Here is a 19909-nt window from a genome sequence, read left to right on the forward strand (position 1 = left end):
AAGACAGCCTTCAGGCCTTCCCTATTCTCTGGGTTCCCCTACCCTCCCCCCCCAAGCACTAGCAGCCAACCTCCCGGTCAGACCTGGGTGGGCAGCAGCTGATAGTGGGTCCTCCCAACCCAGGGTTAGGGCCTGGGGTTCTGAAGAGCAATCCCTTCTCCCTGTGAGCTAGACAGTCCCTGGTCCTGGAGTCAAGGTGGGGTCAGGGATCTCCTGGGGTCTCCCAGGCCCAGGGGCAGGTGGGCTTAGAGTGGGCCCCTTCTACTGATGCGCTGCCCCACAACGTGGTGCCTGGGGAGATGCAGGAATGCGGAGAGCGGGTGGAGGGACTCCCTTGAATGACAAAGGTGAGATTTAGAGAAAGTGGCCTGGCCCAGAGGCCCGGATCCTGAGGATGGGGAGCGCCCCAGGGCGTAGGGGTCCGCCCCTGCTAGGTACTGGGAGTCTAGAGGAGGTGTGCCCCACCGCCTCCCCACCCCGCGCAGGCTCCAGGTTGCCCGCTGAGCAGTGGCAGTCGGAGGAAAGGCCACAAGGGGTCCCGGTGTGCCCCATCATGGGGTGTCCGGCGGGCAGGCCGCGGGGGAGGGGCCAGCAGCGTGTGTGCTTGTGCGCGGTTGTGCCCGAGGCATCCGCCTTGACAGACGCGCGGGGCCGCGTGGCCGTGGCCGCGGCCGCGACTGGCGGGCGGCCGCGCCAAGGAGCTGCCGCGCGTGCGCGTGGGTGCGGGCGGCGGGGGCGCACGTGGGTCACCCAAACAAAGGCGGCGCCGCGTGACCGAGTTCGCGCGCGCGCGGGCCCCGGAGCCGGCCGGGCGGGACGGGGCGGGGCAGGGGCGGTGTGCGGGGGGCGCGGCCCCTTTAAGGCGCGGCGTGGGGCGGGGCGCGTGGGGCGCGGCGCGGGGCGGGGCGGCGCGGGGCGTGGGCGGGGCGGGGCGGGGCGGCGGCTGCGCAGGCCGGGCCGGGGGCGCGCAGACTCCGCGCAGCGGGACGCGAGCGCGCGACCGGGCGCCGCCGCCGCCGCCGCCGCCGCTGCCGCCTCCGCGCTCGTGGCCGGGACCCGCGGGGCCGCCTCCTCCGGGCTCCCCGGCGCCGCTGGGCTCCCGGGCGGGCGGCAGGTGCAGCGCGGCCGCGCGGCCGGCGAGCAGGGCGCCGCGGCGGAGGGTGGATGAGAGTTGGCTCTGATCTCCGCGCAGGGTAAGCGGCGCGCGCGCGGACGCCCACACGGACCTCGGTGGACACACGGACACGCTCCCGGCACGAGCCGGCGGCCCTCGGAGCAGGGCCCTGCGCGGGCGCGCCCCGCGCACACGCCCCCGGGTCCCGCGCTGGCCGGGGCGCGCGTCACGGCCACCCCCCACGCGCGCCGCGGCCACCGGCGTCTCCTGGTCTGCCTTCCCCGGGCGGTCAGGGAGAGGAGGACATCCCAGAGGCGCGGGGACTCAGATGGGGTGGTGGTCGCCCGGCCAGAGGTCACCGAATCCAGGTGGGGGCGTGGGTGCGGCGAATGTTGTCCTCCCGAGCCTCTCCTTGTGGTCGCAGAAGAGGAGGAGGGAGTCCCCGGTGCCTGCGACCCCAGGGACGACCCCACCAAAAAGTTGTGGGTGCTCGCCCCCCTCCCTGCACCCCTCTTTTTGCTGTGTCTCCTCTCCCTTTGTTTGGGACTTTTATCTGGTGGGGCTCTGCTGGGGCCCAGCCCCTGTGCAGGCAAGGAGGTGGGGTGTAGGATGGCAGCCCCCAGCCTACGGCCCCCACGTGCCCCGAGCAGGCCTTGCACCCTTCTCCAGGCCCACGACCAGGGGAGGAGGAGAGCCAGAGCTTGGTGGGCTGGTGCGCTTGCCCCTGCCTAAGGGTTGTGGCAGAAGGAGCAGCAGCCCCCCGGGGCTGCGGAAGTGAGGGGGGACCCCCTGGAAGCTGGGTTCACCCTTGGGGCTGTTGCCTGCTCCGCGTTTTCGTAGGGAGGGAGGATTCAGTTTAGGAGACACCTTTTGCAGGATGGGGTTCTCTTCTTGCCTTCCTTGTTTGGGTTGGGGAGGAAACAGAGTTCTCAGCCTCCCACACACACACAAATTGGGGCTCCTTAGTCCCCGCCCCCCAGTGCAGCCCAGCCCCAGAGGCTGTTTTAGGACTGGGCCTGGCAGGGCCCATAGGGGCAGGGCTGCGCAGTAGTTAATAGAGGAATTTGAACTCTTGCCTTCGTCACACACCTGCTCTGTGACCTTGGGTAAGAAGGCATTGAGCCTCCCTGTGCCTCAGTCTCCCCACCAGTAAACAGGCAGGGGGGCTGATTAGAGCATCAGATGAGATGATGCAGGCTTCCCACTGACCGGGCACATCCAGGGCAGAGGTCAGATCACCCTGGGGAGGCTGGCAGTGCCCTTGCCCCCAGGTGGCTGTCGTTTCCCTGACTCTGACCCACAGTGTCCCAGGCCTATCTGGGGACACGCAGTCCGGCTGGGTGAGTGTGTTCCAGTTGTTGTCCCTGTCCTGGGCTGGGGTGGAACCACATCCCGGAATTGTTAGCTGGGACCTCTTGGCTCATGGACCTCGTTAAGCTTGCCCCTCCTTCCTGCTGCGGACGCCTCTGCAGCCCGCCTGCATGGTGCAGGTGAGGGGCCTGGCCTGCCTGGCCTTCCCCCTGCCTTGGCTGTGATGTTGATTCTTCTCCAGCACTTTGTGACCTTGGGGAAGGGGCCGCAAACCCCAACAGTCTGGACAGTGCTGGACTTGGGGGGCGGGGATGCCAGCTTGGTCCTGGGGACTGGGAGGTAGGGGTCCCTGGGGCCTCTAGATGGGCACCACCCTCTCCTCTGCCCTTCTTTCATCTCGGCTGCCTTGGCTGGTGGGATGTGGCTGTCCCAGCAGTGCAGCCTGGGGACGGGCAGGGCCTGTCCCTACCCTGTCTGTCTGCTTGCACTCGGGAAAGGCATTTCCTGCAAACTGCATGGGAAAGTCGCAAAGTTGTGGTCTGCTTGGACCTGGCCGTGGTAGCCCCTTTATTCTGTGTTTTCTGCCGAGGTGGGTGGGGGGCCCTTCATGGAGGAAGAGCCAGGTTGTCTCTCTCCAGACCCCAGAGCCTGCACACGGCCCGCCTCCGCGCCCTCCTCTTATCTGTTCAGTCCAGCTTGTGGGTGTCAGGAGACTGCTGGGTCACCAGCTCCATGTGACCTCCCTGGGTATCACCTTCACCAGCTAGAAATGAGGGGAAGAATCGGGCCCGTTTTTCCTGAATTGCTGTTTTGTTGTTTGATAGCAAAGAAGAGTGGTTCAGGCACAACGAAGGCAAAGTGATATGAGATTCTAGCTGCCACTGTTGCCAGGGGAGGCCGCGAGCCTGAAGTCCATCTTCTCTGTGACAGAGTAGCTGAGCGATGCTACAGATGTGACAGCTGCTAGCGGCAAACCCAGACCACGTCTTGATGGAATGTGCCTGATTGGAGAGGGCCCCCTTATGTTTCCATGGTGTGACCCATGTTGGTGGCTGTGCCACTGGGTACCCCGTCCTCTCACGGGGCCCAGGGGACCCCCTTCCAGCTCCCCGCGCTTCGTGGTTTGGGGGTTTCCCTTTGGAAGCTGAATTTGCCAGAGCTTTGTGCGGGAATGGGGTTCCCATCTTGGAGTGGTGTGGCTCCAGCCAGGTGCCCATTCCTAGGGGCTACCCGGTGTCGGGGAGCTCAGCCGGTTTCCCTTTGCACAGGCCTCTGGTCCCTTGTCTCTGATGTTGGGCCCTCTCTGTGTGTCAGGATGGGGGGCTCCTGCCTAGTGGCCGTGCTGGAGACTTAACGAGCATTTTCAGAGTGCCTGTTAGTGCAAGGTGTGTGCTAGCTGGGGAGGAAGACACTGGTGGTGCTGTGGCCTGCTTACTGCCCCCCTCTGAGTTTCTGTCCCCTTTTCTGCGAGGTGGCCTGGAGGCTGCCTCACTTGTCATCAGGAGTAGAGGGGAGCCTTCTTGTCGGAAGCGGAGTGTGTGCTTGCTGCCCAGGGGGAGCTGCTGACAGTGTTGGGGTGTGGAGCAGAGCATTCCTGCGCTGGAGGAATTTAAAAATGAATTGGGGAAATGAGACGTGGGCTGTGGAAAGTGAGTAATAGAAGGAATACAGATGCCCTCGCTGGGGAAGCAGCTCCTGCTCGCTTAGCCCAGACAGGGGCGTCTGTGGGAAGCTGCCCACGGCGAATTTGGCCGCTCACATGGCGCTTGGAAGGCCTTTGGTTTGGGGAAGCTGAAAGCTGGCGTGGGGGCTCTTTGGCCCTGCGGTGGCTTTAGATCTGATTTTCCCTTGGCTTTCCGGTGACATGGGGACTCTCGTTGGGTCTTTATCGTGGGCAGAATGTAGAGCACATCCCTTGTAGAGGAGTCTAAGAGCACATCCTTCTTGTCCAGTCCTCAGCAGCCGGGTGCTGGCTCATGGACTCAGGAGGAAGCCCAGGTCCCTGACGGTGATGGTCAGTTAGTGGACAGAGTGGTTAAGGCACAACCAGCCCTGGGGTGGGGGGCAGCCCCGTCACCTGCTTGGAGCCAGCTGCTGATGGAGAAATGTAATCGGTTAACCTGAGAACTTGACGGCAGGGCGCTCCGACTTCTCTTACAGACAGAGCTGGAGCATGAGAACGCAGGTTTCCCTAATGAGAGAAAACCATGTTCTTTTCTCTTTTGGTGTCTGCATGTGGCCTGTACAGAGAGGCTGGGCGGAGACTTTGGGCCACAACTCACCACTAATAACAGGCGCCGTCGAAGGGCTATTGTTCAGATCGTTTGGCATTTGAGTTATAACCCGGGTTGTGATTATGTTTAACTCTGTGATTAAAGTCCCCTGTGGTCACACGAGAGGACAGGAAATGCTGGGCCATCAAAAAAGGATTCACAGTGATAGAAATCACTCAGCATAGTGTCAGACGTTCTGCTGTGTGCTTTTCACACATTGTCCCACGTGGTCCTCACATCACACGCCGTCACCCAGTTCTACAGAGGAAGAGACTGAGGCTCAGAGAGGTGGGGGGGGGGGCTTGCCGACGTCCCCAGTGGGTTCAATGGCAGAGCCGGGATTGGCACTCAGGCCGTTCGTCTCCGAAGACTCTACTCTTAACCTCACCGCCCCCTAGTCCCTTTGTAAAGTTCAGTTAAGTTTCTGGGGGTTTGTGAAAGAAGCATGAGAAGTGAATTTGAAGTCAGGATGAGGTCTCTGCTGTCAAGCCTGCACTGATGGCAGGAGCCATCTTGCGCTGGGCCTGACGTTCCACGGACTTTATGTGATTGATTTTCCTGACAGCTGGAGGGAGGTGCCATTACCAGCTCCATCTCACAGATGGGGAAGCCCTGGCACAGAGCAGTTAAGTAACTTCCCTGAGGCCCCAAGCTGGTCAGTGGGAGAGCTGGGTTTGAACCCGGTGGTCTCTAAACTGGGTGGTTCCTAACCTGGGTACTGTATGGGGGGGGATTAGGTGGAGCAAACTCTGGGTCTGCTGCTGTGTGATCTTGGGCAAGATGCTGAACTCCCGCTGAGGCTGGGCCTCAGTTTGGTCCCCTGTAAACCAGGGTCCTGGTGTAGAACATGGAAGCTGGAGGCCTGAGAGCTGGCCTGGCCCGTTGCTGGCCTCATGTGTACCGCCCCCCGCAGGAGGGCCCCGCGTGGGGAGGCCTGGCCACCACAGCTTCCCCGAGCAGGAGGGGGAGGGGAGGAGGTTGTGGGGAAGAGCCCGTGGGCTGGTGCAAGGCCTTTGTGCACCACGTCCCCAGCCTGGCTGGAGTTGGGTGGGGCGGCCGTGGTTGTGTGGGTGTGAGGGCTGCTGGCTCTCCTCGGAGCTTGGACTGTCCCTGGGGAAGAAAGATACCTGCTGCTCAGCGCTGCGTGGATCCCCTCTGTGAAGTGGGGCTGCTCGGGGAGCATTGTGCTCTGTGAGTTGTGACCTGTCCCTCGGGAATGGGGGCAAAGGTGGCTCTGCCCAGCGCTGCTCTGTGTCACCATACCCGAGTTAAGCTGCGGGTAGGAGAAACCCAGTGCGCTGGGCGCCATCGGCAGCCGCGGTGGTCAGAGGGGCCCCTGGGGAAACGGCTCCCCCTCCCTCTTGGTTGGGTTCCCCATCGTCAATGGAAAGGGCTGGTGCTTCTAGCTCGTCCCCTGTGGGCAGGGGCTTGGGGCCGTCGGGGGGTGGCCAGGTGGCACAAGGAGGCAGGAGTCCCTCCCCAGTGCAGCTGTGGGGCACACCTGACCGGGGCTGTGCCACAGGCCCCTTCCACGACAGAGAGGTCCTGGCCTGCTTTTCCCAGCCCACCGGCCCTCCCCTCCGCCCTGTCAGTGGAGGTGCCTGCAGGGCTGTTCCAGGGACGGCAGACCCCCATGCTGGCACACCTCTGCTCTGTTCCCTTTGCCAGGGAGGCCTCCTCCAAGCCCCCCTCCCTCACCCCTGTTCAGAGAAGCAGCCCTCACTCTGGTTCCCTCCTGCCTTGTTTGTCCCGCTGCCGCACTTCTCTCCTGCTCCCTGGAGCCTGGGGCCTTTCCTCCCTCCTTGTCGAGTAATGTTTCCTTGTATCCTGAGCAGCCCAGAGCAGGAGCTCCCTACACATCTGGTGACTAATGAGTGGCCGCACTTCCTGCAGCCAGTGACCTGGAGCATGGGCGTGGGTGCAGCCTCACCTCCAGGGCCCAGCAGCTTGGGGTCCTGGGGGCCCACGGGCGGCCAGCTGGGCTGTGGGGTGGGGGGTGGGGCAGGCTCCCTGAGGGAGGGGCAAGGCTGGGCAGTGAGAGAGGGTTTGTTTGTTTTTTAAACATCTTTGTTGAGGTGTAATTGAGGTGTATCGATCTTTACTGAGGTGTAATTCATATAGCATATAATCCACCCATTGAAAGTGTGCAATTCACTGACTTTCAGTATATTCACAGAATTGTGCAACCATTACCACAGTCTAATTTTAGAACTTTCGTCATCCCCAGAAGAAACCCGTACCCTTTAGCAGCCACTCTGCATTCCCTCTTTTTCCTCCAGCCCCTGGCAACCGCGCTAATCTCTCTGTCTCTATGGATTTGCCTGTTTGGGACATTCATGTCAATGGACTCACACAGTATGTGGCTTTGGGTCTGCTTTCCTTCACCTAGCGTGATCCCTGTGGCAGTGTGTAGTGACAGCGTTGTGCTTGGGGCCTCTTCTGAAGTGTGGCCCCTCTTCTGCAGCTCCAGGTGGCCCTGGACCCACCTGTCTTACGAGTCTAGGTGGGCTCACTTTGCCTCACCAGGCCCCGGAGTCTGAGTTCAGAGTAGCCCCTTCTGTTGCCCTGGCTGTCTGAGACTCTTCACGCTTACCCACCACGTGCAGGGCCATTTCCCGGGTCTCTTTTCATTTCCAGTGGCCTTTGGCATGCTTACCATTTATGTGAGCTGCACAAAAGGCACCTCCTCTGGGAAGCCTTCCTGGCCTTCCCACTCACATGGAGCTAAGGGCCCCTGTGCTGGTGTTTCCCCATCTACCTTCTGAGCTCCTGGAGGGCAGTGGCCCTCTTTTCATGGATCCCTGCTGGCCTCCTTGGAGACAGTGTCTGGCAAGTGTGTGTGGGCTGAATGGTTGCAGAGGGGGGAGGCGTGAGAGGGTGGGACTCATGTGGCTGTCACTGCCTGCCCTGCTATTTCTCTTCCTCGATTGTCCTTCTGTTATTATATGATCACATGGTTTTGAAAGTTCGCTGCCTGTGCCCTCTGGAGCACTTCAAGGGCAGGCCGGGGTCTGGCTGTGGGTGTCATGGATGCTCAGACAGCACTGCTGAGCGAGCCTGGAGCCCTGCCCGTCCGCCGCCTGCCTCGCACTGGGCGGCATGCTGGGTTTGTTTTTGTTTTGTTTTTGAATAGACTGTATTTTTTAGAACAGTTTTACAGTAGAATTGCAAAGATAACACAAAGAGTTCTCACATACCCGTCTCTCCCCAGAGTTTCTCCTGTTATTAACATGTTACATTAGTGTGGGACATTTGTTGCAATTAATGTATTATAACATTGCCATAACAATATTGTAATAGTATTGATACATTAATCAAAGTCTATAGTTTATTCAGATTTTTAGAATTTTTACCTAATGTCTTTCTTCTGTCTTAGGACCCCGTCCTAGATATTGTCATGTCTCCTTAGGCTCCTCTGGGCTGGGACAGTTTCTCAGACTTTTCTTTCTTTCTTTGTTTTTTTGACGAGGAAGCTTGGCCCGGAGCTAACATCTATTGCCAATCTTCCTTTTTTTTTTCTCCCCAAAGCCACAGTACATATTTGCATATCTTACTTGTAGGTCCTTCTATCTTCTATGTGAGATGCTGCCACAGTGTGGCTTGATGAGTGGTGCATAGGTCCATGCTCAGGATCTGAACCTGTGAACCCCAGGCCGCCGAAGCGGAACGTGCAAACTTAACCACTGTGCCACGAGGCTAGCCCCAGACTTTTATTATTTTTGATGACCTTGACAGTCTTGAGGAATATTAGGTATACTGTAGGATCGCTTTCCATTGGGATTTGTTTGGACAGTTGGAAATCGTCTGTCGTAATTTGGATGTTTCTCTTGGGGTTAGACTGGGGTCGTGGGTTTTGGGAGGACGACCAAGAAGTGAAGTCCCTTCTCATCCCATGACCTCAGGGCGTGTGCTGTCAACACGACTTCTCACTGTGGTGTTGGCCTTGGTCACCTGGCCGAGGTGTGTTTGTCAAGCTTCTTCAAAAGAGGGGCGAAGTTCCCCTCTTTCCCCGTCCAGCCCGTCCTCCTTGGAGGGAAGTCACCATGTGCAGCCCACACGTAAGGGGCAGGGAGTTATGCCCCACCTGCTTGAGGGTGGAGTGTCTACAGAAATTATTTAGACGACTTCTGTGTGGGAGACTTGTCTCTTCTCCCCCATTTATTAATTTATTCAATCATTTTTTCTATTAGTACGGATTCGCGTCTACTTGTTTTACGCTTTGAGTTATGATGCGCTTCCACTCTGTTTGGTTTGTGGGTCACGTTGTCCAGCTTTGGCCACTGGGAACCCTTTCAGTTGACGTACCCCCCCCTCATGGAGGGTGCTCTACAAGCATGAGGGGAGCACAACGAGGTGCTCCTGGCTCATCGAGTGTATTTCCTTTCCCAGCCCTAGAATCCAGCCAGTCTCCAAGGAGCACGGTTCTTTTCACTGGAGAATGGTTTTAGAAACCAAGATCTGGCACTGGGTGTGCTTGTTGCTGCTGGGGTTTCGTTGCTCTGGGCCCTCCCAGCTGACAGAGTGAGGAAGTGCATGTGTGTATACTAACCGTGGAGACACACGCCCGTAACTGCATCTGTGTGTCTCCACCTGCGCCCTATTAGGTGAAACGTGTTCCTCCTGATGATATAGTCTGTGGTCTAATTGTTGCCACGTGGATCCTTCTGGCCTCCTCCCCTTGCTGATCAATAAATATCCATTTCAGCCACGGGACCTGGGCTCCTCCCACTTGTCATCCATTTACTTAACCGTTCAATTCCGGTATGCCTGCCGAGCAGGATGAGAATTGTTATCCCGGGCCCCAGGAAGTGGCTTTGTGGCCCAGAGTGCAGCCTGCATGATTGGTTCCTTCTTAGTCCTCCAGGCTCCTGGCGTGCTGTTGGAAGGTAGATTGACAGGCGTTCTCTGCATGGGCCCCGCAGAGGCCAGGGGGCTGCTACCTCCCCAAGGTGGTCTGTGACCTGCCCGGAGAGGGAAAGAGGAGAACTGGGGGCTTCCCTGCTGTGCCTACTCAGCCTGGCCTCTGGGGACAGGCACAGACTTGGCTTGCCTTTGAAATTTGATAGCGGGGCTGATTTTGAACACACCCTGGAGGTCTGGCCTCTGGGGGCACGAGGAGGAAGGCTGCCAGCAGGACCCTCTGGAACTCAGACGCATCATTGACTCAGATCTTGGCTGGGCCTGGTTCCTCCCCACCTCCAAACTCACACTGTAGCGGGAGACGACAGCCTTTGAAGGAAGAGCTCACCTCTGCATGTGGCTCTGCAGAGCGGTGGCCGCGCACCGAGACTGACTTCCTTTCTGGAGGGGAGAGAATGGAACGAATTCTGCATGTCGCTGACGCGGGCTCTACATCGGCTCCCGTTTCCACGCGGGGCTCTGTCCGCGGCATGTGTGGGTCCTGTTGGCAGAGGTGGAGGCCTTCAGTTGGGGGCTTCTGAGCAGACCCTTTGAGCCAGGTGGGAGGGGGAGAGGCAGGGAAGTGCTTGTGAAGGTTGGGGCCCGCACCCCCTTTGTGGGGCCGAGGGTGGGTCCCAGGGCTGAGGAGGCCTGAGAGCAGCCTCGAGTCAGGGAGTTTGCTGGGTTTGTGTTTCCGAAGAGAGGAACGGCCACCTGGGCAGGCTCGGAAGATGCCTGGCACAGCAGTTGTCCCTTTGTGCTCCTGTCCCTTTGGAGATAAAAGGAGGGGACGGTGGGAGGGACACCGGACTGGGACTCCGAGGGCCGGTGCAGTGCTTGGGTTCCTGTGCATGCGTGTCATGGGCCGAGCTCCGGGTTTCTGAGGATGGCACTAGTGAGGATGGTCACTTTGAGTGGCGCACAGGTGGTGGAGTAGCAGGTGGGAGCTGCCGTGCTGACTGTCCCATATCTGCACGCATGGGGAGGTGCTGTGTAGACTGTGCCATCTCCACGCTTGGGAGGTGCTGCTCACGTTATACCATGTACACACGTCGCTGGTGCTGTTTTCCATGCAGGGTTTTCAGGATCGGAGAGGATCTCATCTTGCTTTCTCCATCTCGGGTAAATCGGCTGTGGACCTGGGCAGCAGGTAGCCCGACCGCAGCACCCCGGTGGAGGAGGATGATGAATGAAGCTGCTGCCCTCAGGGAGTGTGTGGGGGGAGGGAGAGCGGGCCAGGTGGGATGGTGGAGAGAGTAGAGGCTGTGGGACGGGGGGGGGGGGGGGTCCTCACCCCGCTGGGGGTCAGGGAGGGCCACTGGAGGAGTGAAAGAAGGGGGCACCGCAGCCCATTTGGCAGGAAATGGGGTTTAGCCCGAGGAGGAGTGGGGAGGGGCAGCCAGGCCGGGTGAGGCCTCAGGCCACTGTCCCGCCCTCCCTGGGACCGGCTGGGGTTGGCATGGGGGCCTGCGAGGTCAGCTTATTGAAGGTCAGCTCCTGTCCACGGCTCCTGGAGACCCAGCCAGCATGTGCCTGCTCCTCTGCTGGGGCCGGGACTGGGCTCTGGGCCACGTTGGGGTGCCCCCTGGCTGGGCACCCTAAAAGCCCTTGTCTGCCTGCTGGGCAGCTGGGACCTCACGGAGAGGGCCCCGTGTCTCCCCCCGTCCTGTTGAGGGAGAGCTAAGGAAGTGAGTGGAGCCAGCCAGGGGCTCGGGGAGTGGGGGCTGCACTGCGAGGGGACCGCCCTCATCCCCGGGTGGCCCTTCCTGGGAGTGAGGCTCACCCACCCTGCTGTGGTCCTGCTGCCTCCCTGTTCGCCCTCGACCCCTGCACTGGGTGCCCCCTTCCTTGGGGCCTTGCTGTACCACACCCATGTCCCTCCTGCTTTCTGGGTTGAGGTTGTAGGCTTGCTAGTTCCCACGCGACAGCCACAGGCAGCTGTGGGGGTGATGCTGGCCTGGAGGTGCATTCTCTTCTCTGGTTGCCGAGCTCTGGGTTGAGTGCAATCGTTTGTGGGGTCACAGCTACCCTGGGCAGCTGCCTGGGGATCACTGTCTGGGCAGCGTCTGTGCAGAGGGAGAATCCATGCTGCACAGCTGGGGTGAGCCTGGCCTGACCGGTGAGGGCTGCTGTGGTCTCAGTCCTTCCCACAGCCCGAGGGGTCGGGGGGCCGAGGGCCCCGGCAGCTCAGAGGGCCCCTGGGATGGCAGAGATAGGAAGATGCATGTCAGCATTTGCCTCTGGCAGTGGAATTTGGCATTTAAAACTCTGAAGCACCTTGAGTAGTTAGAAAAACACACAGACCTTCAAGATCACAAAACTGAGACTCTCACTCTTAGAAGAACCGGGTTGTAACTAACGCGCCACGGGGCTGCCACAGTGTCTACACACGGCACTTGTCTCTTGTGTCCCCGGCTGCTACTGAGAAGTTGGGGGCGGGGAGTGCCTCATCTCACACATGCTCCCTCCAAGAAGTGGGGCTGAGGCTCCTGCATGTGGGGGAGGGGGGAAGGGCCCAGCTGTCCCAGGTGACACTGCCCGCTGGCTCAGGCCAGTCATGCTGTGCACTCCTTCAAGACCCCTCTGCGGTGTCCTTGGGGTCCTGTACTGGCTTCAGCGCCCAGGCTTGGTGTCCAGGGGCCGCTTTCTGAAGCCCCTTTCCTGTTCCACCCAGACAGGAGTGTCAGGGACGAGACAGGTGGGCTGGATGGGAGGCCACTCTGATTGAGCATGTGACCCGTGCTCCCTGCTGCATGGGGGAGGGGGTAAGCAATGGCATGCCACCAGGCCTTCCACTGTCCTGTTGTATTGGGTGAGCCTGTCGGAGGCGTGCTGAGCACATCCTGGATCAGGAGGAAAAGGGATATTTTGTTTAACAGCCATGGCTTAAGAATGCAGGGCGATGTGTGAGTCACGTCAGAGGTGTTCCATCGGAAAGTTACATGGGGTGTAAGCATCTAAGAGTGTGTGGGGGGTGGTAGGGATGGGGGGGGGCAGGCTAGCAGCAGGGCTAAAGCTGCTGACCCCAGAAGAATCGAAAGGAGTGAAATGTACTGGTGGTCTTCCTTGTCCCTGGAGCCCAGAAAGATGTGTGATGTTTGGTGGTAAGGAAGTGAAAGATGAGTCAACTGCCAGAAAGCCCTGTGCATCGAGGAGCGGGGCTGCAGGCCGGCTGGGAGTGAGGCTGGGAGGAGGGCGGGGCAGGGGGGGCCATCCTGCTCCTGCTGCTCCCTGTCCGGACAGCCTGTGTCCAAGGGTCACGCCCCTGTGCCAGCCGAGGGGCCCAGGCGGTGGCCTGAGGAGGGCAGGGTCAGGAGGGCAGGCAGCCGTGGGCTCCACCTGGGCTGCTCAAGTGTCGCGTTCTAGCCGGACATCTAGAATTGGGACTCTCAGGGTGGGCTGGCCCTGGGAGATCAGCCCCAGCATCCCCCATCTGCTGCCAGGATGGAGCGGCTGCCCAGTGGGGAGGGAGGGAGTCGGGGGGAGGAGCAGGCCTGGGAAACCCCATGACTGTCCAGTGTCATCAGCCTGTCTGACAGGTGAGGAGCATGAGGGCGGCCGGGCAGGCAGCAGGCAGCGTGGAGAAGGGAGGTGGCAGGCCTCCTGGAGGTTGAGGTGTGCTCCGTGTTTGTGAGAGGACTGGGCTGTGTGCTGATGTCTGCGGGGTGGGCCAGGCCGTGTGGAGGCAAGGAAAGGGGAGACATGGCCACCCACCAGTCACTTTCTAAGCTCTGAAAAGCCCCGCACCTGATCCTTCACAGTCACTTAGTTGCCTGCTGCATTTGGAGAATTGGCCGTCTTAAAAAGATGAGCCCTGGATGTGGGGGGAGGGGAGGCGAGCCCTGGATGTCAGGGGCCCCACCTCACGTGGCCCAAGGGTGGACAGCATGGTGGGAGGCTGGGCTGACTGGGGGACACGGGGAGGGCTGCCCGAGGATGCCCCAGGGAGAGGAGAAGCTGGTGGTTGCCAGTATCTGAACACCTGCTGGGGGCCAGGGGATGTATGTGGGTGGCTGCCACCCCCACAACCACCCCGGAAGGGGCCACATTGTCCCCACTTTGCAGATGAGTAAGTGGGGTGTCAGAGAAGTCCTGGTAAGTGGTTGAAGAAGCTCTGCTGCCTGCAGGGCCTGTGCCCTCTTCCTTGTCCCACCTGCCCACTCCTTTTGAGTTGATTTAAGTGTTTTAAAAGATTGAAGCTGTCTTCTCTGTTACCCATTCGTGGGCCTCTTGTGGACCCTTAACTCTTCTCGCCTGGCCCACCGCTCAGGTTTCCGGGTGACCCACCCTCTCCATGTGTCTGCCCAAGGGCCCGCCACGCTCTGTGTGGACCACAGCTCCAGTCCCGCGGCCCTCTCAGAGAGGCTGTCCTGTCAACATCCTTTCTGTGGTTGCAAATTGTCAGATTGTTCCCTGACCCCCTTAACCAGCCCCCACGGCCTCCCCACCACCTGGCTCAGGACTTGTGTAGGGATGGGTCTCCTGCATAGACCGTGAGCTCCTTGAGCCTGGGCCTGCAAGTCGAGGTGATTCCAAAGGCCACCGTCACCCCCTGCTGTCGGCTGGGTGGCTGAGCCACCGGCAGTCCGAGGGGCCTTGACACATCTGTGCCACCATTTGTGGCCTGAACAGGCCTCGGGCCCTCAGTTCCTCCCCGAGGCGGGAGGGAGCCGGGAGTCTGATGTGTGCAGCTCTGGGGGTCCACGGACTGTCCCCACTCTGAGCCCTGGGGAGGCCTGTCCGTGTCCTGTCTGCTGTCTCTGTGTCCTCCAGGAGCTACAGGACACCTCTTCTGGCGGAGAGCTGAGACATTGCTGGGGGTGGCTAGGGGACTCCTGAACCCCCAGGCTGGGCGGGTCAGGAGCGCCTGCCTGAGGAGAGCTGGCCGTCTGGCTGTGTCTGTGACCCAGGCCTGGAGTCGCCGCTGTGTATGCCTGGTTAGTGGCTGTCTGCTGCTTGCTTGTGACCAGCCTGGCTTGTGTGGCTTGGCGGGGCCGGGAGGGGAGGAACCCAGGGCTTGGGACCAAATGCATGCTGACTGCATGGGAGAGAGGCCGTGGCCTGGGGGGAGAGGAGGCTGGAGAGGTTGGGAGGGAGAGCGGGCAGCATCTGTCTGAGGACAGCTGAGGATGACGAGGTTTCTAGTTTAGAAAAACAGCTGGAGGGGCTGGCCCCGTAGCCGAGTGGTTAAGTTCGCGTGCTCCGCTGCAGGCGGCCCAGTGTTTCGTCGGTTTGAATCCTGGGCGCGGACATGGCACTGCTCGTCAGACCACGCTGAGGCAGCGTCCCACATGCCACAACTAGAGGAACCCACAACGAAGAATACACAACTATGTACCGGGGGGCTTTGGGGAGAAAAAGGAAAAAATAAAATCTTTAAAAAAAAAAAAAAAAAAAAAAGAAAAACAGCTGGAGAACGCAGGGGCTGGAACAGGAGCCAGGTGCCCAGGGCTGACGGCCCCGAGGCAGGTAACTGCATGTATAGGCTGGGTCCTGCCTCGTCTTTCAGGGCCGGGGCCCCGTGGGGGTGACTGTGGAATCCTCTTTATTTTACATTCTCTGATCCGGGACCTAAAAAAATTAACTTTGCTGCCATATCAGAAATGGACTGTGATTTGGACCCCATGTTTACCAAATGTAAACAAGGCCCATGCTGCCAGAGTGGCTGCTGACACCCCAGGTTACATCTCCAGAAAGGCCTGTGTCCGCCCCCCTGCACTCTACAGTCAGCCATGGCCATGGAGGGATGGGAAGGGTCGGGTGGCATCGACGGGACATCGGGCCATTCCCTGTGACCACAGGCTCCACGAGGTGGGCAGGACCGTCTCACTCATCCCCACGTCCCCAGCTCTTGGCTGAGGGCGTCAGGGCGTGTTTGAGGGGAGCCCATTCATGCCTGTCACCCTGAGTCCAAACCCCAACCCCCCAGGCTGCCCGTGGTCTGAGGCCCACCTCCACTGCCCCCAGCCGGCTGACTTCGTTGGCAGATCAGTCTCCTTCTTTTAAGCTAGGCAAGTGCGTATTCTTTAATAATTGACTACTTAATTACGTGATTAAAAATAAAGTGAGTTGTTTGCACTGAGTCATAGCGAGAAAGCTCAGCCACGGCCTCCAGCAGACTTGGTCATTCACAACTGGGGACGGGTTGGGTTCGGTTCCTCTCCCGAGTGTTTTCCTGGTTCAGATTGGGTCAGACCGAGGAGTAACCACGTCCTTCCGCACCTGTGGGAGACCCCCGTTCAAGGCTGGGTTTCCATCCCGAGAGTCTTTGACTTCTGTGGCTCATGTTTCTGGGGTCCAGCCCTGCGATGGGCTCTTCCCCACTCTCCGGTGTCAAGCAGATTTCTCAGCCAGGACCTGAACCCCTTGCATCCAGGACACGGCTTGTGGCGCAGAGGGAACTGCTGGCTCCCCGCTCACCGCCGGCTCTTCTGCCGAAAGAGGCGGCCATGCGGGGTGCAGTTTAAAAGTCTTGGCGATAAAAAGAGCCTATTATGACCTATTTATAAAGTATTTCAGAATCACTTACATGAGTATTTTGTCCTAAATTCTGTATAATTAGAAGATATGAACCCTACTCTGTGATTATTTCTGCACACCAACATAACCTAAATTAGAACTCTCTCCATGCAGTTTTTTTTTTTTTGAAAAGAAACCATTTTAACAAAACCATAAAAGGAATTGATTTTATCCACACCCTTCTCAAATGCTGGAAAATATTGATTTTGCTGCAGGAACACGGAAGCCTTGTTGACTGTTTGATCCAAGACCCTTTATCTTTATCGATAGCAGAAGGTAAATCTTACAGAAACCTTTGGGAAGTCCTCATGAGGTCTGACCTCGAGGCTGCTGAACCGTGGCTGCCTTCCCACCTGCCCAGTGCTGTCTCCCCCGAACCTCAGTTTGAGCCAGAAGCTTGCCAGCAGGTGTCCTGGTTGTGGGTAGTCTTAACGTGCAGGTGGATGGGGAAGAGCGTTTTGATGCCCCTGTGCATTTAGCAGATGTTCGAGGGCCTCTTAGCTGCTGGCCCTGCCTCGGGCGGAGGGCAGGTGGATGGATCCCAGCAGCGCCTCCTTTGAGCGGTGCCTGTAGCGGGGGTGGCAGGTGTGGACCAGCGATGCCTTAAGTGGCTCAGTTTCCGTAGCGGCATATGTTGGGTTAGAGGAGACGTTCAAGAGGGAAGACCTGTGGGCTGAATCTTTTTCTCTCTCTCGTGATTTTTTTGGACCTTAGGTGCCTAAAATCTGGTAAGTCATTCTCCTTGGGTCATGCATGGTATGCTGTCGGCATTGCTTGTGCAGGGCCCTCTTGTCTATTTAGTTATTTTCGGTGTAATAGGCACCCTTGAGCTCCCCTCTGAGGAGGAAGCCAGGCCTTGACGATAACCACCATCTACCCACGTGCTCTCCAGCCTCCTCCCCCCGATCTCCAGCTCCCTGTTCTTGATGTCGCTGTTCTCGGTTCCTTGTGTCCTTGGGTCTGCCTTTCTTGGGCCGGCACCACACTGTCTTGTTGCTGCTGCTTCCTTCACAGGGCCTCTCATCTGCCCGGGCAGTTCCCTCCTTCCTGCCCCTCTTTTGTGGTTGGATTTGAAGGACTGGTAGAAGTGGTCTGGGCAGACTGGGCAGGCTGGGAGGTAGAGAGATGATGAGGAGCATTCTAGGCCAGGGCAGGTGTGGGAGCACACAGGGGTGGGGGCCAGGTGTGTTCTGTGGTGTGTGGGGCACAGGGGAGAGGCTGGCAGTGGCCAGGGGAGGGCTGGGCTGAAGGAAGCTCCTGGCCCTGTTTAAGGTCCTTGACACAGGAAGGGATGGCCTCCGTGGGTGGTGAGGGATCTCGGGGGGCAGTAAGCCTAGAGGGCAGGCCTTTCCAGAAGTTTCAGGTGTAGAAATGGCCCTGGTGGGGGCTGGGGCCTGGGAGGAGGTCTGCTGGAGATGGAGGCTGGGGCCACCCCGGTCTTGGGCAAGGGGCTTCTCCCCGGCAACGAAGGGGAAGGTTGGAGCCCCCGCCGCCGACTGAGGGTGTGAGGGTAGCACTGGAGTCCGGGGCTGGGAGGGAGCCGCCATGAGGCACAGCCGCAGGGGAAGCGGGCTCCATGCCCCTCCTACTGTGGGGCCCGAGGACCAGGCCTGAAAAAATGAGCCTTTCAGCCCAGAGATGCTGGGCAGGTGTTCCGTGGGCAGCTGGGGGAAGGCAGGTGCAGAGGGGGTCGGGGCAGGCTCGGAAGCTGACCAGAGAGAGACTGAGTAACACAAGACTGGGAGAACGTGCCTCAGCAGCTCTCCTCGCCTCAGGTTTCCAGAACAATCCGAGAGGTGATTTGGGGGACATTGGCCATCGGGACAGGCTTTTCATGTGGTTGCCATGGAGTGGGTCCTGGGCTGTGATTCTGCCTTTAATGAGGGTTTCCCCACCCTGGGGACCCTCATCTTGTAGCCCGTGGGGCCAGCTGGGGCTTCCTGTGCTTCTGGAAAAGTGAGGCGATGCCCCGGACGTTCTGGGCCAAGAAGAGGTGCTGGGGTCCCCCAGTGGAGACCCCTGAGAGGAAAATGGGCTCCCGTCAGGCAGCTCACCCCTCGCCAGGGTGGGCCTGGCCACAGCCGTGGGGGCCCCTCTTCCTGCCCCGACACCCCAGCCCAAGCTTCCCTGGCAGTCACCAGGGGAGCAGCTCGTCTGGCCAAACCACGCCCGTCATGGCGGGTCCCCTGTGCCTGTTGGGGGGCCGAGATGCAAATGTGCAGAGAGCCCCCAAGCCCAGGCTGCACAACCGGGTGTCACCTCGTCTGATGGAGGTGAGGGAGGGTAGCCGACTTGTCCACGGCCAGCAGCTGAGCCGAGTCCTCCGGGTCCCCGGCCTCACATCCATCACCCTTTTTCTCCCCCCTCATGGGCTCGCCCAGGGCGCTGAGGAGGTGGGTGCTGGGGGAAGGAGTCGGGGCTGGCTGGGGGCCTCACAGCCCATGGAAATGAGCCTAAGCCTGCGTAAAATTGAGCCTGCTGTCCTGGTGGGGGGCCGGACACACACACGCGCACACACACACCGCCCCCCCCCCCCCCCCCCCCCGTGCTGAAGTGTTGACCCAGTGTGCCAGATGGGTCGATGTCATCGAAAGTGGACGCTGTTGGAATCATTTGTGCCCAGGTCCGGTACTCAGGGAGGTCAGGGGGCCACGTAACCGTAGCTTCCTCTGCCCCTTCTCCCTGGACTGGCTGGGGGACATGGAGTGCCAGGCCCAGCTCCCTGAGGAGAGGCCCAGGCTTGGAGTCCCAGCTGCTTAAACCGCATTGATGAGGCAAGAGCCGTCAGTTACCACGGGTGTGAGTGTGGTTGGGATCACCGTGGTCAGGCCATCCCTGCAGAATCACAGGCAGAGCACCTGGGTGAGAACTGGGATGTGTCATCTCCCGTGTGGGTGCAGCCAGAGCCCCCTGGGCACCTGGGGGTGTTGTGTGCTGGGCAGCGGCTTCGGATGGTCTTTCTCTCTTCTGTTGGAATTTTGCTTCCTTTTGGGGTTTGGAGATTAGGCCCCAAAGGCAGCGTTGTTTTGTCGTCGTGGGGCCTTTCCATTGTCCCTGAGACCTCCTCGTTGCAGAACTGTGATGGCCACAGCGTTGACTCAGCTGCCTTCTCCAGGTCGGACTGGAAGCCACCCTTGCCGGTTTTGCCAACCTGTTCGTCTGGTTAGGCCAGGTTTCCACGCCTGCTTTCGATGAGTCCTGCCCTCCCCTGGGAATCCACTGCCAGACCTTTGGACCCCTTGGCGGGGGACGGGGAGGGCTGACGGGCTCCGGCAGGAGAGCAGAGTGGAGATGGTTCCTTCGATGCTGGCGGCCGGGCCAGAGCGGCCCTGAGGCCTCGCCGAGGGCGGGTCTTGGAGCGGGCTTCGAAGACCAGCGCTCGCTCGACAGTGGCGTTGGTCCTGGCAGAAAGCCTGCTGCAGGCAAGGAAATGCTGAAGAGAGTTTGTTCCTCTTTGCTGTTGGGTTTTCCTAGAGAGAAAACGGTCTGAGGCCCCCTTCGTGTGGGGATCAGACGATGCGGTGAGTGGGGTCTTCCTTTGGTTGGGGGCCCTCCGCTGAGCTGTGTCTCCCTCACGTTCCAGGCGATCTCCTGGCAGGCTGTTAATTAGGACAAGCGCAGCTTTCCATGCAGGTTGCTATTCCACGGGCAAGCCTATATGACATGTAGGTTTTTATCCACTGTGTGCTGGCGCACCTTGCCGCTGGGATGCCGTAGAAGGTGGCGTGTTCTCATCCTTTGCATTTTAGTCCATGAAGGGGTTGGCAGCGGTGGCCTTGTCTTGGTCAAACTA

General features: G+C 59.7%; 1 protein-coding gene across 5 annotated transcripts in view; it reads left to right on the forward strand.

The window, feature by feature from the left end:
• The first annotated feature begins 962 nt into the window (after positions 1–962).
• GRAMD4 (GRAM domain containing 4) overlaps positions 963–19909 on the forward strand; it is an 83594-nt gene continuing 64647 nt past the window's right edge. For 2 of the 5 annotated variants that reach the window (XM_070599895.1, XM_070599898.1), the window contains exon 1: positions 19287–19637. In XM_070599895.1, the coding sequence (XP_070455996.1) occupies positions 19633–19637 (5 nt within the window). In that variant the 5' untranslated portion in view covers positions 19287–19632. Of the gene's footprint in view, positions 1194–1220; positions 1483–19286; positions 19638–19909 lie in introns of those variants that run through there. The other 3 variants (XM_070599903.1, XM_070599897.1, XM_070599902.1) reach the window with 3 other exon arrangements.

Source organism: Equus przewalskii, chromosome 29 (assembly GCF_037783145.1).
Source record: "Equus przewalskii isolate Varuska chromosome 29, EquPr2, whole genome shotgun sequence".
Taxonomy (NCBI): Eukaryota; Metazoa; Chordata; class Mammalia; order Perissodactyla; family Equidae; genus Equus; species Equus przewalskii.